General features: G+C 35.9%; 1 protein-coding gene across 1 annotated transcript in view; it reads right to left on the reverse strand.

Moving 5' to 3' along the window:
• Positions 1-1,343: 1,343 nt before the first annotated feature.
• Positions 1,344-26,211, reverse strand: part of LOC128991096 (testis-expressed protein 10-like) — a 29,374-nt gene continuing 4,506 nt past the window's right edge. The window contains exons 2-12 of the mRNA XM_054413825.1: positions 25,675-25,900; positions 22,932-23,138; positions 21,760-22,084; positions 18,555-18,682; positions 11,482-11,566; positions 10,918-11,021; positions 9,937-10,177; positions 8,905-9,103; positions 4,251-4,405; positions 1,696-1,879; positions 1,344-1,428 (exon numbers count right to left, since the gene is read on the reverse strand). Coding sequence (XP_054269800.1) covers positions 1,365-1,428; positions 1,696-1,879; positions 4,251-4,405; positions 8,905-9,103; positions 9,937-10,177; positions 10,918-11,021; positions 11,482-11,566; positions 18,555-18,682; positions 21,760-22,084; positions 22,932-23,138; positions 25,675-25,869 — 1,887 coding nt within the window. The 5' untranslated portion in view covers positions 25,870-25,900 and the 3' untranslated portion in view covers positions 1,344-1,364. The remainder of the gene's footprint in view (positions 1,429-1,695; positions 1,880-4,250; positions 4,406-8,904; positions 9,104-9,936; positions 10,178-10,917; positions 11,022-11,481; positions 11,567-18,554; positions 18,683-21,759; positions 22,085-22,931; positions 23,139-25,674; positions 25,901-26,211) is intronic.

The raw sequence follows: 26,211 nt of genomic DNA on the forward strand, positions 1-26,211 counted from the left end.
TCCGCGACGTAGGAAGTGGTAAAGGAAGTAGTAAGGCGAGCAATCTGGAGTGTGAAAACTGTTTATGACGATTAGATTAAGGAATCTAGAATCCTAAAATGCTATGGGAATGGAGGGAAACAGGTCCGCGACGTAGGAAGTGGTGAAGGAAGTAGTAAAGGTGAGCAGTCTGGAGTCTGGGAACTGTTTATGGGAATTACATTAAGGTATCTACAATCCTAAAATGCTACGAGAAGGGGGAAAACAGGTCCATGACGTAGGAAATTGTGTAGGAAGTAGTAATGCTAGCAGTGCAGAGTGTGGGAACTGTCTGTGGCATTGATGTATCTGCAATTCTAAAATGGTATAGTGAAGGAGGGCAAACAGGTTCACGACGTAGGAAGTGGTGAAGGAAGTAGTAAAGGTGAGCAGTCCGGAGTGTGGGAACTGTTAATAACGATTAGACCAAGTTATCTACAATCCTAAAATGCTATGGGAATGGAGGGAAACAGGTCTGCGACGTAGGAAGAGGTGAAGGAAGTAGTAAAGGCAAGCAGCCCGGAGTGTTGGAACTGTTAATGACGATTAGATTAGGGTATCTGCAATCCTAAAATGCCATTGGAAGGGAGAGAAACATGTCCGCGACGTAGGAAGTGGTGAAGGAAGTAGTAAAGGTGAGCAGTCTGGAGTCTGGGAACTGTTTATGGGAATTACATTAAAAGGTATCTACAATCCTAAAATGCTACGAGAAGGGAGTAAAACATGTCCATGACGTAGGAAATGGTGTAGGAAGTAGTAATGCTAGCAGTGCAGAGTGTGGGAACTGTCTGTGGCATTTATGTATCTTCATTTCTAAAATGGTATAGGGAAGGAGGGCAAACAGGTCCACGACGTAGGGAGTGGTGAAGTAAGTAGTGAAGGTTAGCAGTTTGGAGATTGGGAGTGGATTAATGTATCTGCAATACTTTTCAGAGTAAACTAATAATTTCCCCCGAGCAAAGCTCGGTCCCCAGGTACTAAATGTTTAATTTGAAAAACCTCACCTCATATATTTGAAAGCCTGTGGAGTAGAGCCCAAGGTAATTATCAAAGTGGAAATAGTCTTAATTTGGAGTGCATCCCAGTAGCAGTCTACCTACTACTACAACCATGAGAGAGTGGTCATTGAGAAACCGTGGTACATACCAACACACACTCTATATCGATCTATCGTGAAAAACCGTATATTAATTAATCTATTAGCACGTTGCTTTTGGACTTAATTGTACGTCCAAAGTGCCTGGATTTAGTACTTTTCCATTAACATACACTTATATTACATCAGGAACAAGTAGAAAATTACAGTGGAATAGTAAACAAGATGATTAAAAAGGTATAAATGTTTATTACACTTTACACAATATTTCCCCAAACATTCTCTTTTCACTGTCATCTTCAATGTTTTCAGTCCTAAAACAAAAATGACTCCATTAAAAATTACATTTAGACAGATATTTTTGAACAGCAGTATCATATATTCCAAATGCTTTTTTCAAGGAGAGTCATAAAAAACGTACACTTTACACCGTGTTACACTTTAATTAAAAAATAAAAACCCATATGCACAATGGGTTAATTGAATCACAAATCATGAGGAAATGAAAATAGTTCATATTCATTTACAATTCATACTTAAAGCGAAAAATTTGTTATTTTACCAAGGGTTGATAAACATACTTCAACAAGACAATGTTTGCTAGATGGTTTGTCACTTCTCTGCTGAGCTTCTCTCCTTCTATCAGCTCCCGCAGAGTTTTGACAATCAACTCGTCAAAGTCAGTAACCCAGTACAACAGGTTCGCTATCATTTTCTTGCCGTCTCCGTTTTTGTCTCCAGTGACTTTTATACTTGGAAGATTAGCTGTAAAAGTCATCGAAAATTAATACTGAAAAATGATGTAAATGTTATAAAAATAAGGTATGTCTATCTGTTCACCAGGCCAGGGTAGGTGCACAATATTACCATAGAGGACTCATCTGTGTTTTGAAATTGACTTGGTCAATATAAGCACAACAAGACAAATTAACAAGACAGAAGATTTGACAATGCGGCTGTTTGCCTCGAAACTATAGTCATAAAAAAAGACTTGGATTGAAGACGTAAATAAGGTATTTAACCTATTATTAGTACTCTTTATCAATCCAGAAGGCAAAAACATGGATAAATTAAAACGAAAAACGTGGGGCGCATGCAATAGGTAATAATAAAGAGGGGGTAGCTCTCAATAGGAAACAAACATATTCACAGTTTGTATGATTTACATCTATAGCCTATTTCCTAATTGAGGTTAAAATATCTAATAATTCAATAGGCGAAGATTAGCTATTGCATTTCGTTTTAAATCTTACAAGTATTTTCATAGCTACAACATATTTACAATCACTAATTGTCTAGACAATCTATATGTGGAAAGAACAAATTAATTAATGATTTGTAGTATGATTTAAAACGTGGTATTTTAAACAGTTATTATTTCTAAATTATTGATTTTAATCAGATTGACTGCTGATTGAAAACACGCAACAAGAACCCTTTGTATGAGTGGGGATAAAAGGGACCCATAAAAAGGTATTTTGATTTTGTCTAATACATGAAACGGGTGTAGGCACATGTCCCAGGCTGTAATCCTCTTAATCACGGTCGGTTGACCTGTCAGTTCTAGGTTGGTGTCGAACGCTTCCGCATCATACCGTACATAAGCCGAACTTTTCGCGGCAAATTGTTAGCTCTATCGCCATCGCTGTCAAAACGGATCGTTTGTAGGTTAAATTTAAATTTAATTTAACTGTCATGACCTAACCAAACGAACCAAACTTGCTGATAACGAAAAATCTAATGATGATTTATTAATAAAAAAATAGTTCCGTTCATAAAATAAAATTACAAATGCCTAAAATTCGTTTTAATAATTTTTAAATTATAAAATCAAACTATCATAACCTAACCAAACCAAAAAACTTGCTGATAATGACAAAATCGAATAAAGGTCTACTAATCGAAAAAATATTTCTGATCATAAATGCCTTAAATTCGAACAAAAGATAGTGTACAGTTAAAAAGTAATCGCATTCTAAGCAAAATCTTTGACAAAAAGTTAACGCCTCCGGTGGAATTCAGAATTCTCGATCCTGACACACCCATCCTCCGGTGACCACTACCCTCAGGCCATAAATCAGTCGATTAACCCAAACAAAGATCTGGGACGCTGTCCGTCTCCCACATGAAACGTTGTTTCCTGTCTGGACTTGGTTTTTTCTTGTTTTGCTTTTTCCCATATACTAAGATAGAATAGGATAGGATAATCTATTACAAAATAACAATAACAGTGATACATAAGAGGCTTTAGAACAACAGTAGACAGGGAAAAAATCCCCATACAAAGACTGTTCATCTGGGTGTGGGGAGAGTTCTTCAAGTTGAACAATTTTTATATACATCATCAAATTTGAATATTTTCTGTTTATTGAATATGAATTGTTATCTATTCTACAAATTAGCTTGTAATTTTATTACAATACTAGCTGTAACCCGCGGGCTTTGCCCCGTTTAACTTCTTAATTTTCAAGATTATCTCGTTCGCATGGCTCAATCACGTCCTGGTTGAAGTTTGTTCGCTACGCTCACTCACCTTTAGGTTGGAGCTCGTTCGCTACGCTCACTCACCTTTAGGTTAGAACTCGTTCGCTACGCTCACTCACCTTTAGGTTGGAGCTCGTTCGCTGCGCTCACTTGCCTTCAGGTTAGCTCGTTCGCTACGCTAACTCGCCTCCAGGTTGAAGTTCGTTCGCTACGCTCACTCACCTTTTGGTTGCAAATTAGCTGTTGTCATAAATGTAAAAGAAATAATAGTGCTGCACCCTGTTGGTAATCCTTGTAACTTTAATGCTATTGAACATCATAGAACAGAACCAACTTGTTTAATTGAAACAGCTGTTAAGATTCAATAATTCCATTTCTCATAAGGTTAACATGGGAAACTCCAGAGCCACTGGGGCGGAGCCCGAAAGGATTTTTGAAATAAGAATATGCCTATATGTTAATCGGGAATGTGAGCTATCATCATGCCAAATTTCAGCCCAATCTGACCAGTATTTTTCGAGTTTACTTTTCCCATACACACATACAGCAACCACCTCTTTTTTATAATAGTATAGATTTTGGATCTACACAACATGTTAAGCCCATTTAATTGTGACTAAGACAACAAATACTTGTTACATTTTAAATTTACCCAATATTTCCTCTATCCAGCCATCCAGACTGTTGACGAGTGCTGGGTGTTTACACCTGGCGATGTTGGCGACATTCACAACAGCTGATAAAGGCACGGACGGACGACACAGCAGGCCTGGCAGGGAGTCCAGCCACGTTGTGAAGTGTTTATCACTACAATGCCAATAATTATAACATTACTTTTAAAATGTATAAGTCAATCTTATACTCCAATAAACACATTTAGGCAGCATTAGAAGAAGAGACCTATCCAACCCACTTGACCAGCTGATGTTTATTTATTTGGCAAACCGTCATGGCTGCATAAGATAAACATAATTTAAGTTTCTGAGTAAACTATTGATGAGCTGATGAACTGCTCAAAAGATGGTTTTGAACCACCAAAACATATGTAGCAAGTAAAATTCTACACTAGTACATATTAAGGACTAGCAGAGTACCCGTCCTTCGTACGGGGTGGCATATAAGTAAAAAAATGTTTATAGCAGTTATACTCAACTCAAGCTTTGAACTTGCAATGGGGAAGGACACATTTTAAAAAAATTTGCTTCTTTAAAGTTACGGTATATTATAGTAAAAACACATCTACCATAGCCATAATATTCCACCACTTAATCTAACAATAGAGAAAAATAAATTATTAAAAGTTCACAAAATATCAAAAATTATTCATGAAATTAAAAACATAAACACAACTGTAAACAATCCTACTTTGACAGTTCTCATTGCATATCACAGTTTGTTGTTGCTGCTTAGTTAAAATTAGCTGTTTTCATAAATGCAAAAAAATATAGTGCTGTACCCTGTTGGTAAATCTTAAAACCTTTAATGATTTTGCATATCATAGAACCAACTTTTTTAGTTGAACCAGCTGACTAAATTATTTAATTCCCTTTAAATATGAATACTCATAAGGTTAACATGAGAAACTACAGAGCCACTGGGGCGGAGCCCGAAAGGATTTTTGACATAAGGATATGCTTATATGTTAATCGGGAACATGAGCTACCATCATGCCAAATTTCAGCCCAATCCGTCCAGTAGTTAATGCAAGATTGAACTTCAAACAAACAAACAAACACACAAACTTTCACATTTATAATATTAGTAAGATTGTCTGACAAGGTGCGTTTTTACCATTCTTAGAAGCAATCTTAATTACAAATGGGCAAAATGTTGTTGGTGTTGATAGTGAGCTACTTAGAAACACTTTTTCGGGCTGCCTATACAAAATTATACATTTATTATGACAGCTAACAAAAAATCCCCCCCCAAAATCCCCCTAAAAAAGCCTTCCCCCCCAAAAAAAAATCCTGTGTTCCACAGTACCCCACCTCTGGGCGCCCTGGTAAGGCATTTTCGGCGATTTTGCAGTCATATTTTCAAAAACTCATATAAACTAAACCAACAGAGCAAACCTATTGAACCGTATACTTGAATTGTTCGTAATGAAATGAAGAATTTGAAAATGGCTAAATAAATATTATGAACAGTAATTATTGACATTAGGTAGGGACAGGGTGTCTAGTTTATTTCCATTATAAAATTCAAGACTAATTCCAGACTTTTCAAGACTAATTCCAGATTTTTCAAGACTAGTTTTTTCAATAATTAGTGCGTGTTGATACCAAAATGTATCGATTCTAGATTCTTCATACCGATACCAATTTTTATAGCTTAACCAAATTTTCTGAATAATACTACACCAACCCCTGTCTTTGTCATAAAGTAGTATTGTGATAATGTGGTGTTTTCAAGTAAAGAAATAATGTAGCAATAAAAAATTCTAACTAGCAAATTTGTTTTTTTTTTATCATGAAATCTTCCACATACCATACGTTTAGACACCATCATTAACTGCAGCGGTTACAGAAAAGTGATCGTCGTCGTCCGCAATCACGGCAAAATCATGAACATTTCCCGCGGCCTTGTAGACATCAATGACATCATCGTCGTATCCTGCTGTCTCAGAAACGTCATCGTCATCGTCCGCGATCGCGGCAAAATCATGAACATTTCCCGCGGCCGTGAAGACATCATCGTCGACTCCCGCGGTCACGGAAACGTCATCGTCGAATCCCGCGGTCACGGAAACGTCGTCATTGTCATCTCCCGCGGTCACGGAAACGTCATCGTCATCTCCCGCGGTCACGGAAACGTCATCGTCGTCGTCCGCGATCGCGACAAACTCATGAACATTTCCCGCGGCCGAGCAGATATCATCGTCGTCTCCCGCGGTCACGGATTCGTCATCGTCGTCTCCCGCGGTCACGGAAACGTCATCGTTATCTCCAGCGGTCACGGAAACGTCATCGTCATCTCCCGCGATCGCGACAAAATCATGAACATTTCCTGCGGCCGAGCAGATACCACCGTCGTCTCCCGCGGTAACGGAAACGTCATCGTCGTCGTCCGCAATCGCGGCAAAATCATAAACATTTCCCGCGGCCGTGTAGACATCATCGTCGTCTCCCGCGGTCACGGAATCGTCATCGTCGTCGTCCGCGATCGTGACATAATCATGAACACTTCCCGCGGCCGAGCAAATATCATCGTCGTCTCCCGCGGTCACGGAAACGTCATCGTTGTCGTCCGCGATCGCGGCAAAATCATGCACATTTCCCGCGGCCGTGTAGACATCATCGTCGTCTCCCGCTGTCACGGAAACGTCATCGTCATCTCCCGCGGTTACGGAAACGTCATCGTCGTCGTCCGCAATCGTGACAAAATCATGAACACTTCTCGCGGCCGAGCAGATATCATCGTCATCTCCTGCGGTCACGGAAACGTCATCGTCGTCTCCCGCGCTCACGGAAACGTCATCGTCGTCGTCCGCGATCGTGACATAATCATAAACATTTCCCGCAGCCGAGCATATATCATCGTCGTCTCCCGCGGTCACGGAAACGTCATCGTAGTCTCCCGCTGTCACGGAAACGTCATCGTCGTCTCCCGCGGTCACGGAAAGGTCATCGAAGTCTCCCGCTGTCACTGAAACGTCATCGTCGTCTCTCGTGGTTTCGGAAACGTCAACGTCGTCGTCCACTATCGCGGCAAAATCGTGAACATTTCCCGAGGCCGTGTAGACATCCTCATTGGCTTTTGCGGTTACGTAAACGCAAGACGACGATCGCGGCAAAATCATTAAAATTCCCGACTTTAAAATCAAATTTTAGACTAAATCCCGACTTTCAAGACCATTTTGAAATTCAATACTAATTCCCGACTTTCCCGATTTTCCCGACTACTAGACACCCTGTAGGGAAAAAAATTGCTTTATTAATTTTGAAGTTAAACTTTGCTGCATGTACCAAAAACTTGTTATGTCAAATTCAAGATATACAAAATGTATGGAATGTATTTCCCTACATGGAAATGTAAAAAGATTTTAATAACCATTTTTTAACAAAGTTATGATGACCCAAAAACAATAAAATGACAAGTTTCACGATTTTGCACTACAAATTTCAAACAAAAAACAAATATATGTGTTATCAAGAAATGTAGTAAAAAAGTATACATTTTTGTAAAGGTAATAACATTGGAGATCAATTATGTAAGAGTCGTTCATGGAAATTGGTTATTACAATAAATATTTATGACTTTTATAAATGTTTATATTTATCTAAGCTAAAATAGATAATTGGAAATGGATAAAATGGGAATTGGAAAAACTCAGAGAAAAAACTTATTACTTTTGAAAATAAAGTCCTGCGCAAAATCTTTGGCCCTACAAAAGAAGGAGATGTGTGGAGGATTAAACATAATCAGGAACTAAGAGGCCTGTTCAAGGAGCCAGATAAAATTGCAGAGGCTAAAAGCAGGAGGCTTCGCTGGACCGGCCACATCATTAGAAGAGAGGAAACTAGCACACTTTATCAAATATGGAACAATGACCCACTGGGGAGGAGACCAACAGGGAAACCGAGGAAACGCTGGATGGATGAAGTAAAGAAAGATATGGCCAGGATGGAAGTTAATGAAGATACCGCAAGAGACAGGGCGACGTGGAGACAGTGTGTTGGTGAGGCCAAGTACCACTTGGGGTACAAATGGCCATGGGAGTAAGTAAGTAAGTATTTATCTAAGCAGTCTTCAATATGGTCCAAGAAGATGTCATATGATCCTGACGGTGGTCTATACCCGGCTACAAGCAACTTATCGTCACAACCGATTTCGACTGACATTGCCGATAATTCGCATTCTCCTTCCACACTCAAATTGACAGTGTCAAGGGGTTGATATTTCAGGTGTGGGCAGCACCAAATAGCAACACCTCCACCATCCGTTTCTGTTCTGCAGAAAGATGACACATAGTCAAAATTTTGTATCTCTAGGTTCTCAATTTCATGAAATAAAAAAAATTCTCAGATATGCATAAAACATCAGGGGTTTCGTCATCAATAAATGTCTAGAATAACAAGTTTGTTAAGTAAGCTCTTGTATAATATAAACAGTTCCATAGATGTACCTACATTAAATCATCAATTTAAACTTAAATACTGATAGCCTACAGTACAGCATGAGACCTAGATGCCATTTGTCTTTGGGCCGTCAATTAATTACTGATCGAACAAAAGGTTGGATGTTTGACAGGATCAAGACAATAGTTTATACAACATCGGCATTTACCATAAGACTACTTTACCAACCTGTGTAGAGGATGAGTGAACCTGAGAGCAATCCTGGTTAGGAAGTCTGCAGCCCGTGTGTTGTCGGGGTCACTGAGTATCCCACAGTTAGACAAGACTCCCAGCAGAGTAGAGTCACAAGATTCTGATGTAGCCTCTAGACATTGGCAGAGCACATCCTTCTCATCAGACTGCAGTGACGACCCTCCTCTTAAACTACCTGGATTGTGAACAAGTAGAATATGTCAATAATGGATTTCCAGATTTGTTAATGATCTTATTTGAGGGATTATTGTGGAAATATTCCATCAGGATTGGTGAAAAACTAGTTTTAGTTTTAAAAACGTTTCAGGACCTTAAATCTGATACAGTCCTCAGATAAGAAAGTACCTGAAATATAACAAAATTAGTACACAAATCCAGCCAAAGCTGGGAAGTTGCAAAAAAAATTAAACATAGAAGTAAACAGAAGTCAATATAAGAAACAAAAAAGGTACTGAGATAATTTAGGTACTTTCTTACCTGAGGATGGGATTAGATTTCAGATTACAAAACGTCAAAAATGATTTTGTAGTAACTTATGTTGGCATAAACTACTTAAATAACTAAAAATAAAAATTATAATTATTTAAAAGGGTACTAAAACAAAGCTAGATGAAGCCCCATCAAAGTTGGAAGAGTCATTTGCAAAGCTGGTAAAGGCTTCAGCAAAGTTTGTGAAAGCCTCAGGTAACCTCAGCAAATCTGTTTGGAAAAAGATTAAGTAAAATGTTAAGATAGTTGTCAAGACCAAACCAAACATAACTTTTCAATTATTTGGGATTGAGTTTTTTTAAACATATTTAATCTAAACGTTTTCTATTTGTCAATGAATCCTTTTTATTTCCTTTAACTAAAGCAGTTATTTTAGTCTGCATTTTGAATTAACTTACAAGCACTTTTTAGGAAAAGAGGTAATTTTATATGGATATGCTTTGGATCAAACCTGTGCTGCCTCCACCTACGTCCTACATAATTTACATTATTATGTTTGATTGCAAAACAACTACTAACATTTGATAAACCCAATGCATCTTGTCCACAAATCATCAGGCTTGCTGAGCAGGAAAGTTAGCAGGCAGAGTCGCAGATTGAGCAACAGACACGACTGTTCCTTGGTGACTTGTAGAGCTGACAACACGTGGGATGCGTTACGTTGTCTCTTGCGGTTGCCTGCAGAGAGAGCGTACGGGAACCTTCCTACCAACATCCTGGTCACCACAGAACTGCCCCAGGTCTTGACAAACCAGTCGGACTGGAAAATACAATTAGGCTACAGTGTGAAGAGTGGTCTACAGCGTTTCCCAACCTTTTATTGTGGCCACCACTTCACGAGACACAATATAATTTGCTCACTACTTATTCACAAGGAGGTTTTCTTATGAATGGATTATCTTTATTATTCCAAAAGAAATAATAATGGCTTTGCAAACCAGACTGACTGTTTCCTACCATATCTACCCATTTTGCGACTATAAGTATGGACCTTTTTCAAGAAGGTAATTTTGTCAATATTGATAAATGAATACCTGAGTGAAGTACTTAGAACTGGGTGAAAAAGTTTTAATTGTGCTCATCATACTACTAATAAACAAAACAAAATGATGTTGATACACCAGCTCAACAAAATACTGACATAAAACACTTGAACTTGTGATGTCATCACTTACCACCACAGTGGCTTCTGCATACCACAGGTTGGAACACACTTTGCAAGCCTATACTATAACTACCTTGATAAAAGCTACTTATAACAAGTATTTCTAGGGAGCAATCCACATAATTTTATCTTAACTGCTTCAATTAGGCCTAACATTAGCATTTCATTACATTGAGGTGTATGAAAACACTTGTTAGACGTGTATCAACAATATATTTTTGGCTTCACCTTATAGGTATGACACAATATTGCTCAGTAATTGTTCAGAAATAATGGATCATGCCATCATTCACCTAGATATTAAACCTAACACAAGTTGTTTTTCAATAACTTACTAAGTTTTCATCCAACGAAGATAGTTTTAACAGGTTCCAAAGATGCAACACAACTTCAACAATGGTTTGTAAAATGGCTAATGAGTCAGCGCCTATTACACATCCTAGAAGAAAAAATCAATCCAGTATGTTTTTATCAATTCTTTAATGATTTCTGTCATTTCTGTTTAGAAATAGAAATACAGATTTACTATGTTTTACACAGATTAAATAAATATGGCACTGTTATAAATGTATCCTTTTGCCATGGATTGAATATACACTCTTAAATAGATTAATCATCCTTAACAATTGGTTATAGACAATGTTCAAGGTATGTTTCCGTCCGGTATGAAGAGTGTGTTTTGATGTTTACTATTTACGTGTTTTTATTTTACTAACTCTAAGACTATTTCAAATTGTACAAAATGCTTCTTGCCTAATGGTGTAAGTAAAATGTAAAGTGTACAGAGTAAAACTAACTAAAACAATAAAAGAAAATCCCAAACTTTACTGGAACTTTGAATGGAACTGTCTGAAATTACTCATTTATATTATATTTTACATTTAAGCAAGCCTACTCACCAGTTTCAGGATCTTCAAGGTCTTGTTTAGGTACAGCTTCAATGAATGTGTCAAGTAAAAGAGGCATCAGTAGGGTTGTGTAGTCCTAAACATTTAAAATAGTTTAAGATAATTCTCCGAACAAAGGTTTGATCATGAAACTGAAATATTTAATAGACGATGAGTACAAGCATAAGGGGCGAGGTTTTAAGGATTTTTTTTACGATAGCAAACTTATCAGAATTGGAAAGAGTTCTTGTGGCACAAGAAACACAACTTACACCATACCAATGACTGTGGATGGATACTGAAGTAGGGATCCCATCTATATGGACCAGCTGTCACCAATTCTCAAAAAGAACATTGTTGGATGAGCCAGTTATTATTCCAAATTATTTTTTTTATGACTGAGATACTTTTACTTTTTTAATACTTTAATCTGAAATGGCTGCCACATGAATGTAGGTATTTTAAGCCAAGTATGAATGGAGGTGAGTGACACCATCTTGTAGTTTTGTTACTTTGTTAGTGACTAAGGCTGATATATTCCTTAGACACAGCTGTTAATTAATAGCCCATACAGCCAACAGCATCTAAGGAACCGACAGTTTAAAATAGAATCCTAACCACATTTTTGCCTTGTAATTAACGAGTTGATCTAATATCAGGATTTTGAAAAACAAATAGTGATGAGTAATTTAGAAATGGTTAACCAACCATTGCCTGTACGATTTAGAAATGGATGTCAAACTTTTCTTATATAGGCTACTAAAAAACTTTTGCAAATCTTATGACAGCTAGCCTTACCACACAACTAGACTGAATTACATGCGGCTGGTATTAAATGAAAGATATTTTCCTGCAGATGTGCAGAATCCCAAAAATAAGCACAACAAATTAGTTTGAAATTTAAAAAAAATTAACATGGGTCTTATGGGTTGCCATGCTGGTGACATAATAACAACAAAATATAAACAGAAAATTAAAAAGTTTGCACAAAACATACTTTTGGTTGAGTTTTCGGCCACGGGACGAGCTCTCGTTTTTAAAACTAAAATAATTACTGCTAATATCCCTGAGATCTTGATTTTTAAAATAGTAATATCATACTAATATTAAAAACTAGCAATTACCCGGCGAGCGTTGCTGTGCTAACAACTATTATGTTAAATGGTAATTTGTTCTTTACACCTGCAAAAGAGACCAAGCACAGTTCGGCAGATGAATTGCAGACCAGTAGAATGAAAAATGTATATCAAAAACAAAAATAGAATATTTATTTTGTTGGACTTTCACTCATGATCTGTACATAAGATAGCATGTGACTATTAATTTTATTTAAGTCATATGTTTATATTTTTATATTTGATTGTTTTTTCCTTGATTCTATTAAACACTAGTTTTCTATTCTGCATAAATTTAATTTAATATTCATGAGTTGTAAAGTCAATTCCATATTAAATATGCTCTCCCCTTTAGGTTATGGGCCCAGAGGGTTCTAGACTCATGAATTTAATATATTCCCAAGTAAAATTTTTTTCAATCTAAATAATTTATCAGTCAGCCTAGGTTGAAGTGTAAAGTTTTGTTCTTGTAACATCTCATAACATTTTCACAAAATGACTAGTACTTATTTCAACCCGTCAACAAACAGAAAATCATTCACAGGATATTGTTTCATGTATGCTAATGGAAGTATTATTTGGGCATCTCGAAAACAGAAGAGTACATCTCTTTCAACTGCTGAAGAAAATTTTACTCTATCACAGAAGCTACTAAAGAAGCACTTCACTTAAGAAGATTAATTCATGATATGGGAGATTCTCATGAGAAGATAACAATTTACAATGACAATCAAGCAGCGCAACACATAGCCTCAAATCCTGTCGTCAGTGCAAAATCAAAACATATAGACATTAGATTACACTTTGTTCGAGAAAAAATTGAAGAAGGATCTATTGAACTGAAGCAGCCTGATGTGTCAGCCTGATGTGTCTTCAGAGGAACTGCTTCGTAGGTCCGGTCGGTGTGAAGCTCGCCTTGAATGGAAATATGTGTCCAGTGAGGAGGTTATAAGTGAAGTGCGGGCCATGAAAGCTTCAAAAAGTAAAGATGTGTTTGGCCTATCGGGTTACATAATCCGGTATATTCTGAGTGCAATATTGCTTCCTTTGGTGTTGTGTATCAATGCGATTTTTAGGGAGGGAGTTTTCCCAGAAGTGCTGAAAATAGCACGAGTGGTTCCTATTCACAAAAAGGGTTGCAAAAGTGATGTCAAGAATTATCGACCAGTGTCATTAGTGCCTATTTTAGGTAAACTAATTGAACGGATTGTAAAGCACCAGGTATGTACACACTTTGATAGATTTAAGCTTTTTTCTGCATATCAGTTTGGTTTTCTGAGTGGAAGGTCAACTACGGATGCCATTGATTGCTTTGCTTCTGGGATTTTGGAAGCTTTTGAGGGAAGGAGTCTTGCTCAGGTGACTGCGTGTGATTTGAGCAAGGCTTTTGATTGTGTCGATCATGGTCTCTTGCTGTGTAAATTGGAGCACTATGGCATCCGTGGTTGTCCTCTCCAATTTTTTAAGTCTTATTTAAGTGGTCGTTCACAGTTTGTTGATGCAAAGGGTGTGCATTCCAGGTGCATTGAAGTTAAAACTGGGGTTCCCCAAGGCTCGGTCCTTGGTCCCCTACTATTTTTTATTTCTGTCAATGATTTACCACTTAGTATTGAGGGTTCTCAAACCACAATGTTTGCAGATGATACAACGTTCCTAACTGTTCACCCTGATCTCAATAGATTGAAGTTATCTGTAGAACATACAATGAAACAAGCTGGGGATTGGTTTAGTGCCAATAAACTCCTTCTTAATGTAGACAAGACACAACACCTAGTTTGCCATACTAAAAACAAAGATTTGGGCTCAGGTGTAATTTGTAAAGAGGTTAGGCCCATAAAAGTCCTGGGTGTGTTGATTGACAGCAGCCTATCTTGGTCAGCTCACATTGATTTAGTATGTTCAAAACTGTCAAGAGTTATTTATTTAGTGAATAGGTTAAAAACTGTTGTTTCTGAGAAATATATCCGAGTAGCCTATTTTGCATTTTTTCAGTCAGTGTTGAGCTATGGTCTGATTCTCTGGGGTAACGGTAGTAATATAAGTGATGTTTTGTTACTTCAGAAAAAGGCACTTAGAATAGTAACCAAATCAGCTCTCAAAGCCCATTGTAGACCTTTGTTTATAAAAACTAGGATATTGACTGTCATTAACCTGTACATATATGTGTGTTTACTTGATGTTAAATTAAAATTAGGAGACTTGGCTGTTAGAAAAGATTTCCATTCTCATTACACTAGATCTAACTCTCTACTTGAAATTCCGTCCCATAGACTAAGTAAATGTGCCAGTAACCATTCAATCATGAGCTTAAAGTTATTCAATGTATTGCACTCTGAGTCAAGAGCGTTGCCTGAGTTGGTTTTTAAAGATAGGCTATACAACTGGCTTGTTGAACATCCTTTTTATGTAATTAAAGAGTTTTTTGATGTAAAAGTTGTTAAGTTTTGATGTTTAATAGTTTATTTAGTATATTCTCCACCCAGCCTACAGCCTTCTTTTACTTTTAAACTTTTAAATTTTTACCTGTTATTGTCTGTGATATTAGCTTATTAATCTAGTCTGACTGGGTTACTGTGTAACCCTATTTTACCATAATATGTGACTATGTCTATTGCAAGATTGTTTTGCTTAAGGACAATAAAGGATTTCTGATTTCTGAAGTATCTTCCTACAGAGTCAATGACGGCTGATGTTCTTACCAAAGCTCTTGCAAAACCTAATTTTGAAAGACATGTGACACAACTTGGACTTAAATAACTTCACCAAGATCATTCGTGAGGAGGAGTGTTGGACTTTCACTCATGATCTGTACATAAGATAGCATGTGACTATTAATTTTATTTAAGTCATATGTTTATATTTTTATATTTGATTATTGCCTGTTTGTTTTTTCCTTGATTCTATTAAACACTAGTTTTCTATCCTGCACAAATTTAATTTAATATTCATGAGTTTTAAAGTCAATTCCATATTAAATATGCTCTCCCCTTTATATTTAACTTAATTGCCAGTGGATAAACAATGTTTTTTCCTACAGTTACCTAACAATGTACATGTTCTCTCACTGATTTGAGAAAGCAAAGTGGCCAATTCGCTCATCAGTGAGACAATTTTAACATTGTCTTACTCTAATTACTTTGTCTCCCTCCCCTCCAGATTTGCAACGTGAAGGCACGAAAGTGGAAAATATGCTCATCAGTGAGACAATGTCAATTTCACGGTCCTGAAAACATAACATTTCCCAATTTCTCTATAGACCATTTTGAAGAGCTTCAAAAAACAAATAATTCAGTATATTGAAGTGTTTTTGTATGGTTTATTAGTTTTTGATGGATGCAAAATGGATTGTAAATTTAAAACTCTCTTGTTATTTTTATGGAGAATAAGTAAACTGTTGTAGTTTGCTTGTTTGTTTATGTATATATTTTGATCAAAATTGGCAAATCTATTTCTTTTATACTAAGCCATTAAGTAAACTTTTGTAGTTTGCTTGTTTATGTATATATTTTGATCAAACTTGGCAAATCTATTTCTTTTATACTAAGCTATTAATGTTTTACTTTATTACCACTTTATAAACACACTTTATTACCCTCCCTGTAGCAGCAAACCTAGGTAATCGTTATACCTAATATTATTGAAATAGATTTATATGCAAATCCAATCAGGCAAATGGAAATTCGCTTAGTCTGCAGGTTTGCTGCGGCGGGGGTATTATAGTTTATAATACTGAGATATTAAAGGTTTTTACTTTTTATGTTTACATAGTTAATAGTGCAGAATTTAAACGTTATTGAGAGCACAGGTGTGCTGCAATTCGGGTTTAATATATTTGGACTTATCCAAAAGTAAAATAGTTTTCTGTGCTGCATTCTGTTGAAACAGTGTGGCACTATTTCAAATCATGACTAATACAGTATGTTGTGATTATTCATACCTACAAAACAGTTGGTGAAAGTAAACATCTGCTTTTAATTTATATTTATTTGTAAACATTCCAAAAGGGTACAGCAATATTAGTTTTTTGCATTATTTTATAACAACAGCTAATTTGAACCATAGACAAAAATATTTAAATACAAGAGGTTCTACCCGCAAATTCACGGGTGTACAGAAGCCACCATTAAATTAATTTAATCAACTTTGACTTTATATTTCATTTAAAGGGCCCAAGTTCGAGAAATTGTCATCCGAAAGGATGTTAAAAGCAGTGGAACCGTCATACCCTACGTCCTAAGGTGGCCGAGGTAGGTACAGTTAGTTGTACCTGAACTTGCCGCTCTCTTTCACGACGTCTTTACCTAATACTTTTCAATGAAATGGTGTCCTGTTAAAGATCGGTGACAGCCTCTTGCAACGAACAACATACATGGTTTGTTAATCTCATATTCATCGAGTTTCTAACACCTTTAATCACTCACTTGTATCAAACAGGGACTTTGTATCCTTCACTGTCCATTCACCGCACCTCTTTTAAGAACATAAAAGTAACTAATAAAATAAGTAAACAAAAATGTAAACAAACAAACAAACAAACTATATTGTCAATTGTATTGGCCAGCTGTTTTTCCCTAAATTAATCGGATAACGTTAACTTCCAAAACATGCAAGGCGAAGCCCATTGGAAATCACTGAAATCAGCCTGTGGGACAAAGCCCTTAGGGAGTTCGTCCATATCAATACTTTTCGGCAAATCTACACACTCTAAGCTTAATTTTGATGTGCCATATGCCTATATATTTATTTGGTAAATGGCCTTAACCGTTTACATAAAATTTGATTGTATCACTTTAATAATATAATAGATAGACCGTCAGCTGTGCTGGTAACTGCTACCATAGGTTCTGGCGCACACCGCCAGAATCAATTTCATTTACTAATTTAATTTGGGTTGGCGTAAATATTACAATGGATAAAAGCGAGAGGGCCTGGATAATTTAATATAGTAAAAATAAAACTGAATTAACACTGTACTGCATTTATCAATTATCAATTATCAATCGTTGAGATGGGGACGCCACCTTCTTGGTAATCAATCAAGAATCAAGAGTTTTATTGCCATTGACCTTTCTTTCATTGAAAGAGCCGATTTGCAAACTATGAAAACATAGGAAAGTTATAGAACACCACCAAGGAGAAGAAACTGAAATAATGGGTTTTTTTAAGAATTTATAATCGTTATTATGGACAACCTAATGCGGCTATGAGTAAGGCTATTTGTAGAAAACACTTAAAAACAAGATCAGCTTTTGAAAAATGATAAGATATTTACAAGAAATGTTGATTATATTGAACTGTTATGTACATCATGACTTTGAGTTGAATCTTTTTTAAGTCATCAGAAATTATGAGTGTTATTCGTTTTAAAGTAACGCCTGTAATACTTAGCAATTGCTCAAATTCGAGCAACAGGTACACTAGTTTATAATTATTATGAAAAAATAATATAATGGACAGAGCACACTGCAGACAGAGCATTAAAATGGAAAGATGAGCCTGCTGGAATGAGTTGTTCTGGTGAAAAAGTTTCTTTACCTGTATGAGAAGAGCCGATACAGCTATGAAAGAACTAAACCTTGGAGAAAGAGTCGCAGCATTTTCAGTTTTAAGATTTTATATTGTAAGATTTTTTTAAGATTTAACATATTGTTTTTTGTTGGTTTTTATTCGGCTTTTAATTGTAATTCAATCGCAAATAATTATAATAAATTATTCTTATGATCGTTGGCGAAGCCACTACGGATAATTATTAGCAAAAGCGTAAGAGAACTAAAGACATACACCTCAACAAAAAGATAAGGTAAACAAATATTAGAGAAGTTCAAGCATCCAGTTGTGTCACATGTTTTGATTTAGATTGTAACACTATCGCAGGCGAAGCCTTGGGTCTAAGCTAGTTTCTTCCATAAAGTTATTTTGATTGGGAGAGCAACAATAAAACTACACACAGTAAAATATATTTCAAATCACCTTAATTGGTAGACTCAAAGCAGCTTCTTCAAGATTGGAGTTATTATTTTGTGAAATTGGATCATAAAGACCAACATATAAAGGTCTGTCATATGGCCATTTCACTGATTGTTTTTTCTCTTTTTTACCTAAAAGAAAAAAAAACAGTATCAGCAATCTGACTCATATACTTTCTCCCATCAAATCATCCAAGGAATATAATATTAGGTTTAACAAATTTAAATATTACTAATGGCTTGTAGGGACGCAAGTCCCTAAAAAGCTCAAATGTAAAACAAATTATTCTAATATTTAAACAAACTCAGAATTAAATTATCTATGGGTCAGACGGAATAGATATCCCTGTACACCATATCTTTTGTGTACACTGCAGTTTGTTGTTTGTTTTCTTTTTTTTTGATGATGTTATTTTCAATAAATACTGTAATTTGAATCACTCCATAGGTTTAACTCTACTGGTAAATTCTGGTTTACTAAGGTTTGGTCTGTGGTTAATGGTGATAAAAAGGGCATCCCTGATTGGAATTTTGGAAATTGTCTTCGTCAAATATGAAAAGGCAAATATAGGTGTGTTGATGTAAGCTTAGTTCTTGGCCAAAACCGCTACATTAGCCTCCCTACCCAGGTAATATTTCTAAGTTTATACTCCTTTTGCAAAGGTTTAACAAAATAAAGGCATCCCATTAACCAAACTTAACCCTATATTTGTTCTCAGATCAACATTAAAAAACTACAATTAGTGTAAGTAAGTTTATGTGGTGGTATTCCTCTTAAAGGTGTGTTTGACTTTACATATTCTATCAAAATAGGCTTAATCATCGGCTGATTCCTAACTCTTTGGCAACTGGTTAGGGTTCCATTACCCAGTTATCAAAACCAATTACGAAATTACTTTTCATCAGCATTTACATGCATATTATTGGTTTGTTTAAGAAACAAAAATAAAACGGAAAAAACTACCTTTAGGCTTTACTGTTATAGTGTTATATGTGGATGCTCCCTTTACTATTATAGCCTATACCATACATGCTAGGCTATTTATTATTTTAACCTTTTTTGCTTGGAGCAACAGACAGTACCTGTTTAAAATCTCCTCCAAACAATATTGTTTTTTTTTTCAACAAATATTGGAATTGTCATAGTACTTACTTAATTAACAAATATATTACCCGAACGAACCTATTCCATCTTTATTTCCAGGTTATTTTCTAAGAGTAGCCGTTGAGGTTATTCCACTTCATACAAAATATTGATTAAACACTACAATAAATCTCAAATTAAAAAAGTTAATAAATTTACAAAGAAATAAGTGTAGAATAAATCTCGAACATATGTATTGAAATAAAAACAAAGCAGAAGTTAACTCCATTTTATCTTGAATCGTTAATTATTTATTTAGTCAATGTGGTTATTTCTTGTTAAACGTTAAAAATAAAAATACACAAATTTGAAAAGTTTCACAGTAAAATAATTTATTTCAACATTCTATGGCGTAACTAAAAAGTCTTAATTATTATAGGTAACGTTATCCCTGGTTTTATATAGTAGGCTACATTGCAGAATTGACTGGAAAATAAGTCATCCACATTTAATATTGCGTACCAGCTAAATGATAAATCACGATCAGCTTTATTGAAGTAAACAAAAATCAGCAGTAAATGGTTTCTAATGCTATTCTTAAGGAAAACATTTTATGTTATATCTAATTTTGTGTTAAAATTTTGGGTATTGCACTATTTTTCCCGCTGTCACGGGATCCAGAACTTTAATTTGAGCCCTCTCCCATCATTCTATGACTTCTCAGTCACCCACAATTATGACGCAAAGAATCGGCTTACGTAATTTATATATAGATATATGTAGGCCTATATATATGTAAAATATTTACTTAGGTTAGTGTTATTTTGTTTTAATGGTTAACTCGTTTGAAGTTTTGTTTAAATTACCGTACTACATTTTGTTGTAAACCAGTTTATTATTATAATGTAATTTTCTTGTGTCTTTAAAACTTAAATGTACATAGGCTAGGGTTAGTTTTTTTGTGCTTAGTAACTGTACCCCTACAGTAGTCTCTTTTGAATGACAACAGTTTGTTGTAAACCATTTCATATACAGTAGAGTCCCGTTAGTCCGAAATGGTTGGGACCGGGCCCATTTCGGATTACCAAATATTTCGAATTAAACACATTTTTTATTTTGAAAAAAAAAATTTTTTTTTGAATTTTTTTTTGTCTTAGGACGCAGGCACGAGCTCGGGATTGTTTTTCACATTACTTAAGGCTAGACCTAGTGGCTGCAGCATTATCACTTACAGTAATAAAATCCATTTGTGATTTGGCGGACGAATATGAAAATTGTTACAGTAATAACAAAAATGGTGAAATACTAAAATACTCTACAAAAAAGTCTATCTCGCCCGGCCGCTACAGAATACGTTGACAAGGTACAGCTAACTGTGTTAAAAGTTTAATAAAAAAAAACTTTAAAAAAACTAAAAAATTTCAAAAAAATTTAAAAAATATTTTTTATTTGGTTTTTGATTAGGCGGACTTTCGGATTACCGAAGTTCGGATTATCGGGACTCCACTGTATTAGGAATCAAATTTTCTTGTGTCTTAGAGATATCTATCTACCCATAAACTTAGTACAATACAATAGTACGTAATAATTAATAAGGGGTTTCTCTGTAACACTGCTTTTTCAGCTAAATGTCAGCACAAATTTATGTTTTATTGCCTCTTGCGTCTTAGGAATATATTATTTAGAAGAAAACATATTTTAAATTTTTTTGTTTATTTTTAGTAATAAAGTATTTTTTTATATTTGTGGATTAAAAGAAAACATTAAATATAAACTATTTTAAAGGTGTGTCATTTCCTGTGATCAAAAAATCATTTTTTGTACTTACAACTAAAAAAATGTTGGAGTAAACTGAATTTTATGAAGTTACGGCCAGCACTTTTTGATAGCCTAAAACAGCAATATTGAACACATATTTTTCAAAATTTTTAGGGACCTCCCCTTTTGATGGGGGGAATTCCATACCCCCCAGGCACCCCGGAGAAGCCATAGCCACTGGTTGCCCCCCCCCCCCCCCCCCCCGAGAATCTATCCTGGAGCCGCCCCTGATCTAACGGTCTTGATTTTAGCATAAGATATGGTAGTTGTATGTGCAATCAGTGTCAACTGTATAGATTTTACTCACTTCCCACAGAGTGTTCTGAAATCACAGTGAACAGTTTGTTCAATCGTCCAATGACTTTGCCTCGCCACTTGTCTGATGTAACCTTCCCCTCTAGGTGTAGAGAGAGCGCTCGGGTCCCCGTGTCTCCGCCTCGGTGTGATATTAAGTCCAGGAAGTGTGGCAGCAGTGCTTGCGTATGATTGGCTGTCAGTCTTGGCAGTGTTGCCAACATTGTGTCTAACAGCAATAGCGAGTCGTTACGTACAGCTGGCTCTATGTGGGTCATCGCGCAGGTTAGGTGACAAACAACAGAAGGGTATAAAGGTGCCAGCTCATCTTCTTCTACCTGTGAAATTTAAAATAATGTTTGTTAAACATTTAGAAATTACATGATATTTTGATATACTTGCTCTTGTTTAGAGTCATTTGGTTATGAATCCGGAAAGTTCAGAGAGCCATACAAGTATGAAAAATACACATATTTACTCAACTGTGTATATAACTACACACATATTCATACTCTGCAAACAACTCCCAACCTGTTTGTCTAGTCCTTTTTGATTGCAGACAGAAGCAATTGGTGTATTTTTCTTTTGTAGGCCAATTGTTTAATATAGTACAAGTACCATAGGTAACCTATTTTGTACATGGCTTTGAAACAGAACCATTCAGCTGAAATGGTTGATCTTAATCAACAAATCTACACAGATCATATCACTTTATTCTAGGGTACTCAAATTCATATATTTCACTCAAATTCAGCTTAAAATATGCACCTAGTGTTGCAGTCAGTGTTTCAAAATGCAGGATTTTTAGACCATGTGGGCGATAAAAATTTAAACCAGATGTAGGATAAAACCAGGACATTTTACTCTGACACCTGATTTAATTCTTTTCCTGCTTTTCCAATAAAATCCATCCCAAATTGCTGGAACTATCTTATACAGTAGGCCTATATTATAGCAAGGATTGAAGAGATATTTATAAAAAAAACCATAATAGGTAAAAAATGTTACTTTGGATGAAACAGGAAAATTCAAGCCAGACATAGTTTTTTTAACTCGGTTAGTAGGATTTTTCTTTTGCTTTGAGTGGAAACACTCGGAGCGGTCTCAAAATCATAGACCCATCATTATGAGTGTAGAGAAGGAGTTAAATTTTACGTAGCTACATCTAACTCTTCAGAAACTTACCCGAGTAAAGACAGCTGCCAGCAGTTTGATAGTATCTGTACGGACGTCGCTCTCCTTGTCCACTGTGAGGCCCATGACAGCCTGTAGCATGGGAGACAGTGAGGGTAGTATAATGTCTGACCCATGAGTTACTATCAGCTCTCTCAGACCAGCCAGAGCCTCTTGTCTCATACCAGAGTTGTGGTGGCTCAGACGAGATATCAACTCCTACAAGAGGTACAATGTTAGTTCACTATCCTTGTCTACTGTGACAGCCTGTAGCATGGGAGACAGTGATGGCAGTATAATGTCTGACCCATGAGTTACTATCAGTTCTCTCTAACCAGCCAGAGCCTCTTGTCTCATACCAGCGTTGTGGTGGCTCAGATGAGATATCAACTCCTACAAGAGGTACCGGTACAATGTTAGTTCACTCTCTTTATATACTGTGACAGCCTATAGCATGTGAGACAGTGATGGCAGTATAATGTCTGACCCATGAGTTACTATCAGCTCTCTCAGACCAGCCAGAGCCTCTTGTCTCATACCAGAGTTGTGGTGGCTCAGATGAGATATCAACTCCTACAAGAGGTACAATGTTAGTTCACTCTCCTTGTCTACTGTGAAAGCCTATAAGAACCTATAAGAAGCCTATGAGAAAAGCAAACCCGAGGTAGATATCTCACCCCTAGCAAAAATGTCAGGTAGCCTATTCCAAAAATTTGATTGATGTAAAAAAGCCAAAAAGCACTAATTTTACAAATATGGAAACAAGTCTTATTTTTTTTTACTGGACAGATCGAAATATTCTGCTTGTGGCATTGATCCAAGGTTCTGGGATTCCACTGCGCCATTTTTGCTTCATTGTATTTCTCTTGACAAACCCTTTAAAATGAGGGGTCACTCAATAGGAATTGTTATTTGAAAAAAATCACCCCCTACCCATACTCCTGTTAAAAAATAGTGTAACAATTTTTTTTTATGTAAAGGATCACAAAATCTTTGTTAACAATCAATGCCATGTACATATTTCTATCTAGGCTTATTTAGGTTCTGAAAATACAGATTTTGTCCATAGGTACCTACCTATTTTAGGCTGTATATTTTTAAAACCCAAATACAGTAGATCCCCTCTTAACCGACCCCAATGGGACCGGACCTAGGTCGGATAACTCTTAAAAAGGTCGGTTAAAACGGGCAATCCCTAAAAATCATAACATAATGAAGTGCTATTCATTTGGAATTACATAATCATTATTTTGAACTCATACTTGCATTATTTATAAAATAAACTACTCTTATCTCCTTTTTCGTATTGATAGAAAAGTCACAAATAAACACAAAACACGGTTAAGTCAAATAGGCCTACTTTCAGTGGAATATATATTATAATACTAGGCAAGAGTCAATAAAAATTCCTATTTTAATGACTTTAGTACTGTAATATATTAATTGATGCTTTCCAAATCCATCGTAATACAGTACAGATCCTTTTGTCGAAATTAAAGATACAAGCAACCATTTTGTTACAAGACAGGATGTTTATTTATAGCCTCTCACTGGAAGCTCGAGGCACAAAAACTATCTTGACCTTAGAGTTGTTAACCCCCCTTCCCTGCCCTCCCTAAGAGTTGCGTTGTTTGTTTACTCCAGCGATAGGATAATCAGTTCTCAAAATCGTAACGCACTTTATGATGTTATAAATTTGCCCACAGATAACAAATCAGATCAGATGTGGGCGCTACGAACGATGATGACAAACTGACAATAGGCTATGCTATATTTTTTGTGATGAATACAAAATAACTTATTCTTAGTCATATCCTGTGGAGATAAGCGTAGGTCTATGGTTCAGTTCTCATCGCCCAGCGTGGGAGCGGAAATGCCGAGATTCCTAGAAAGCGGCGGTTAAGCAGAACTGCTCTCAAAGCAAGGTCGGTTAAAACAAACTGTATTATTTTACGATCGAAGGGGGATAATCCGATTATCGGTTAATACGAGGTCGGTTAAGAGGGGGTCTACTGTAGATAGAAATATTATGTTTAAATGGCATTGATTGTTAACAAAGGTTTTGGGATCTTTTACATCAAAAATATATTATGTAAATACATATAGGCCTGACTTAGCCTAACTGTTTTAATAAAAGGTTTACCGTAGGCTATTGTCAACAGCAATGTTAAAATCTAAATCAGTGACGAACTAATTGACAATTCGAGCAAATTAGACCTGTTAAATTAAGATGCTGTTTTCTGGAAACTAAGGCTACGGACTCATGCATGGGCATTTTTCCCGCATGAGCACAGCAAGAAAATACATCAAAAATTTGAGCAGCGTTAAAACAAAAACAAGCCCACTACTGCGTGAAACCACAATGCGTATAGCATTCCACATTACATTTAATGCTTTTCATATTGTTTAAGGTGTGTTTTATGCTGTGTTCGTTCTTGTGTGTGAAAAAAAAAACGCCCATTTGGGTGTAAGCTTACAGTAAAACAAAAGGTTTAAACCCATACAAAAGAGTTTTGGTGTTATAGAGTCTCCACATTTTGCCAAAATAAGAGCCACTAAAAATGAAAATATTAGGCTAATAAATATCCAGTCACAAAATGTTTATCATAAAGTGAAATAGGTTGGCTAAAAAAGAGATACGCTATGACACTTGTTTATTACAGAATAATGATTTCCATGGTTCAATGATTAAAATAGCCTAGATAGCATAGGATTCAAAAGACTTTCTTATCTTAATGCTGAAGAAAAAACTAACCTTAATACTTAAATGCTTTTTAGTGAGTAACTCGTTTTCTCCATGTTCTTTTAACTGCTCTTTTACAATGATTTTCTTCACTTTGAAGTTTGTATCTGTTACATTTTGACCCTTCGGTAGTATAGTTTTGTTCCCTTTCAGTTTAACTTTGGCTTTTTCTTGCTTTTTAAATCTCTTATACCCAGCTTTTCCCATGATGAAACTTCACCGAAAATAAGGGGGGTTCCTGAAACAAAAATATATATTTATTTTAAATCACTTGTAAGTGTCAGCGTCTTGCTCGGATCGAGACAATGTCAACCAGTACCGTGTGTGTGACTGGTCTGTGCATTATTGTAATTAGTCCTATTAATCTTAATGTACTTAGGACTCCATTTATCCATTTGTGGACTTTAATCCACAATATTGAAGATTGTTAATAAAGATTTCTCTCTCTCTCTAGGAAATATCTGTGTATGTTATGTTCAAACTTTGACGACACTGCTTCAGCTGATATTTTCATGTCTGATGATGGTATTGTGATGACAAAATTTACTT

Source organism: Macrosteles quadrilineatus, unplaced genomic scaffold, assembly GCF_028750875.1.
Source record: "Macrosteles quadrilineatus isolate MER2022 unplaced genomic scaffold, UCM_ALF_1.0 Scaffold_3__2_contigs__length_128488019, whole genome shotgun sequence".
NCBI classification, from domain to species: domain Eukaryota; kingdom Metazoa; phylum Arthropoda; class Insecta; order Hemiptera; family Cicadellidae; genus Macrosteles; species Macrosteles quadrilineatus.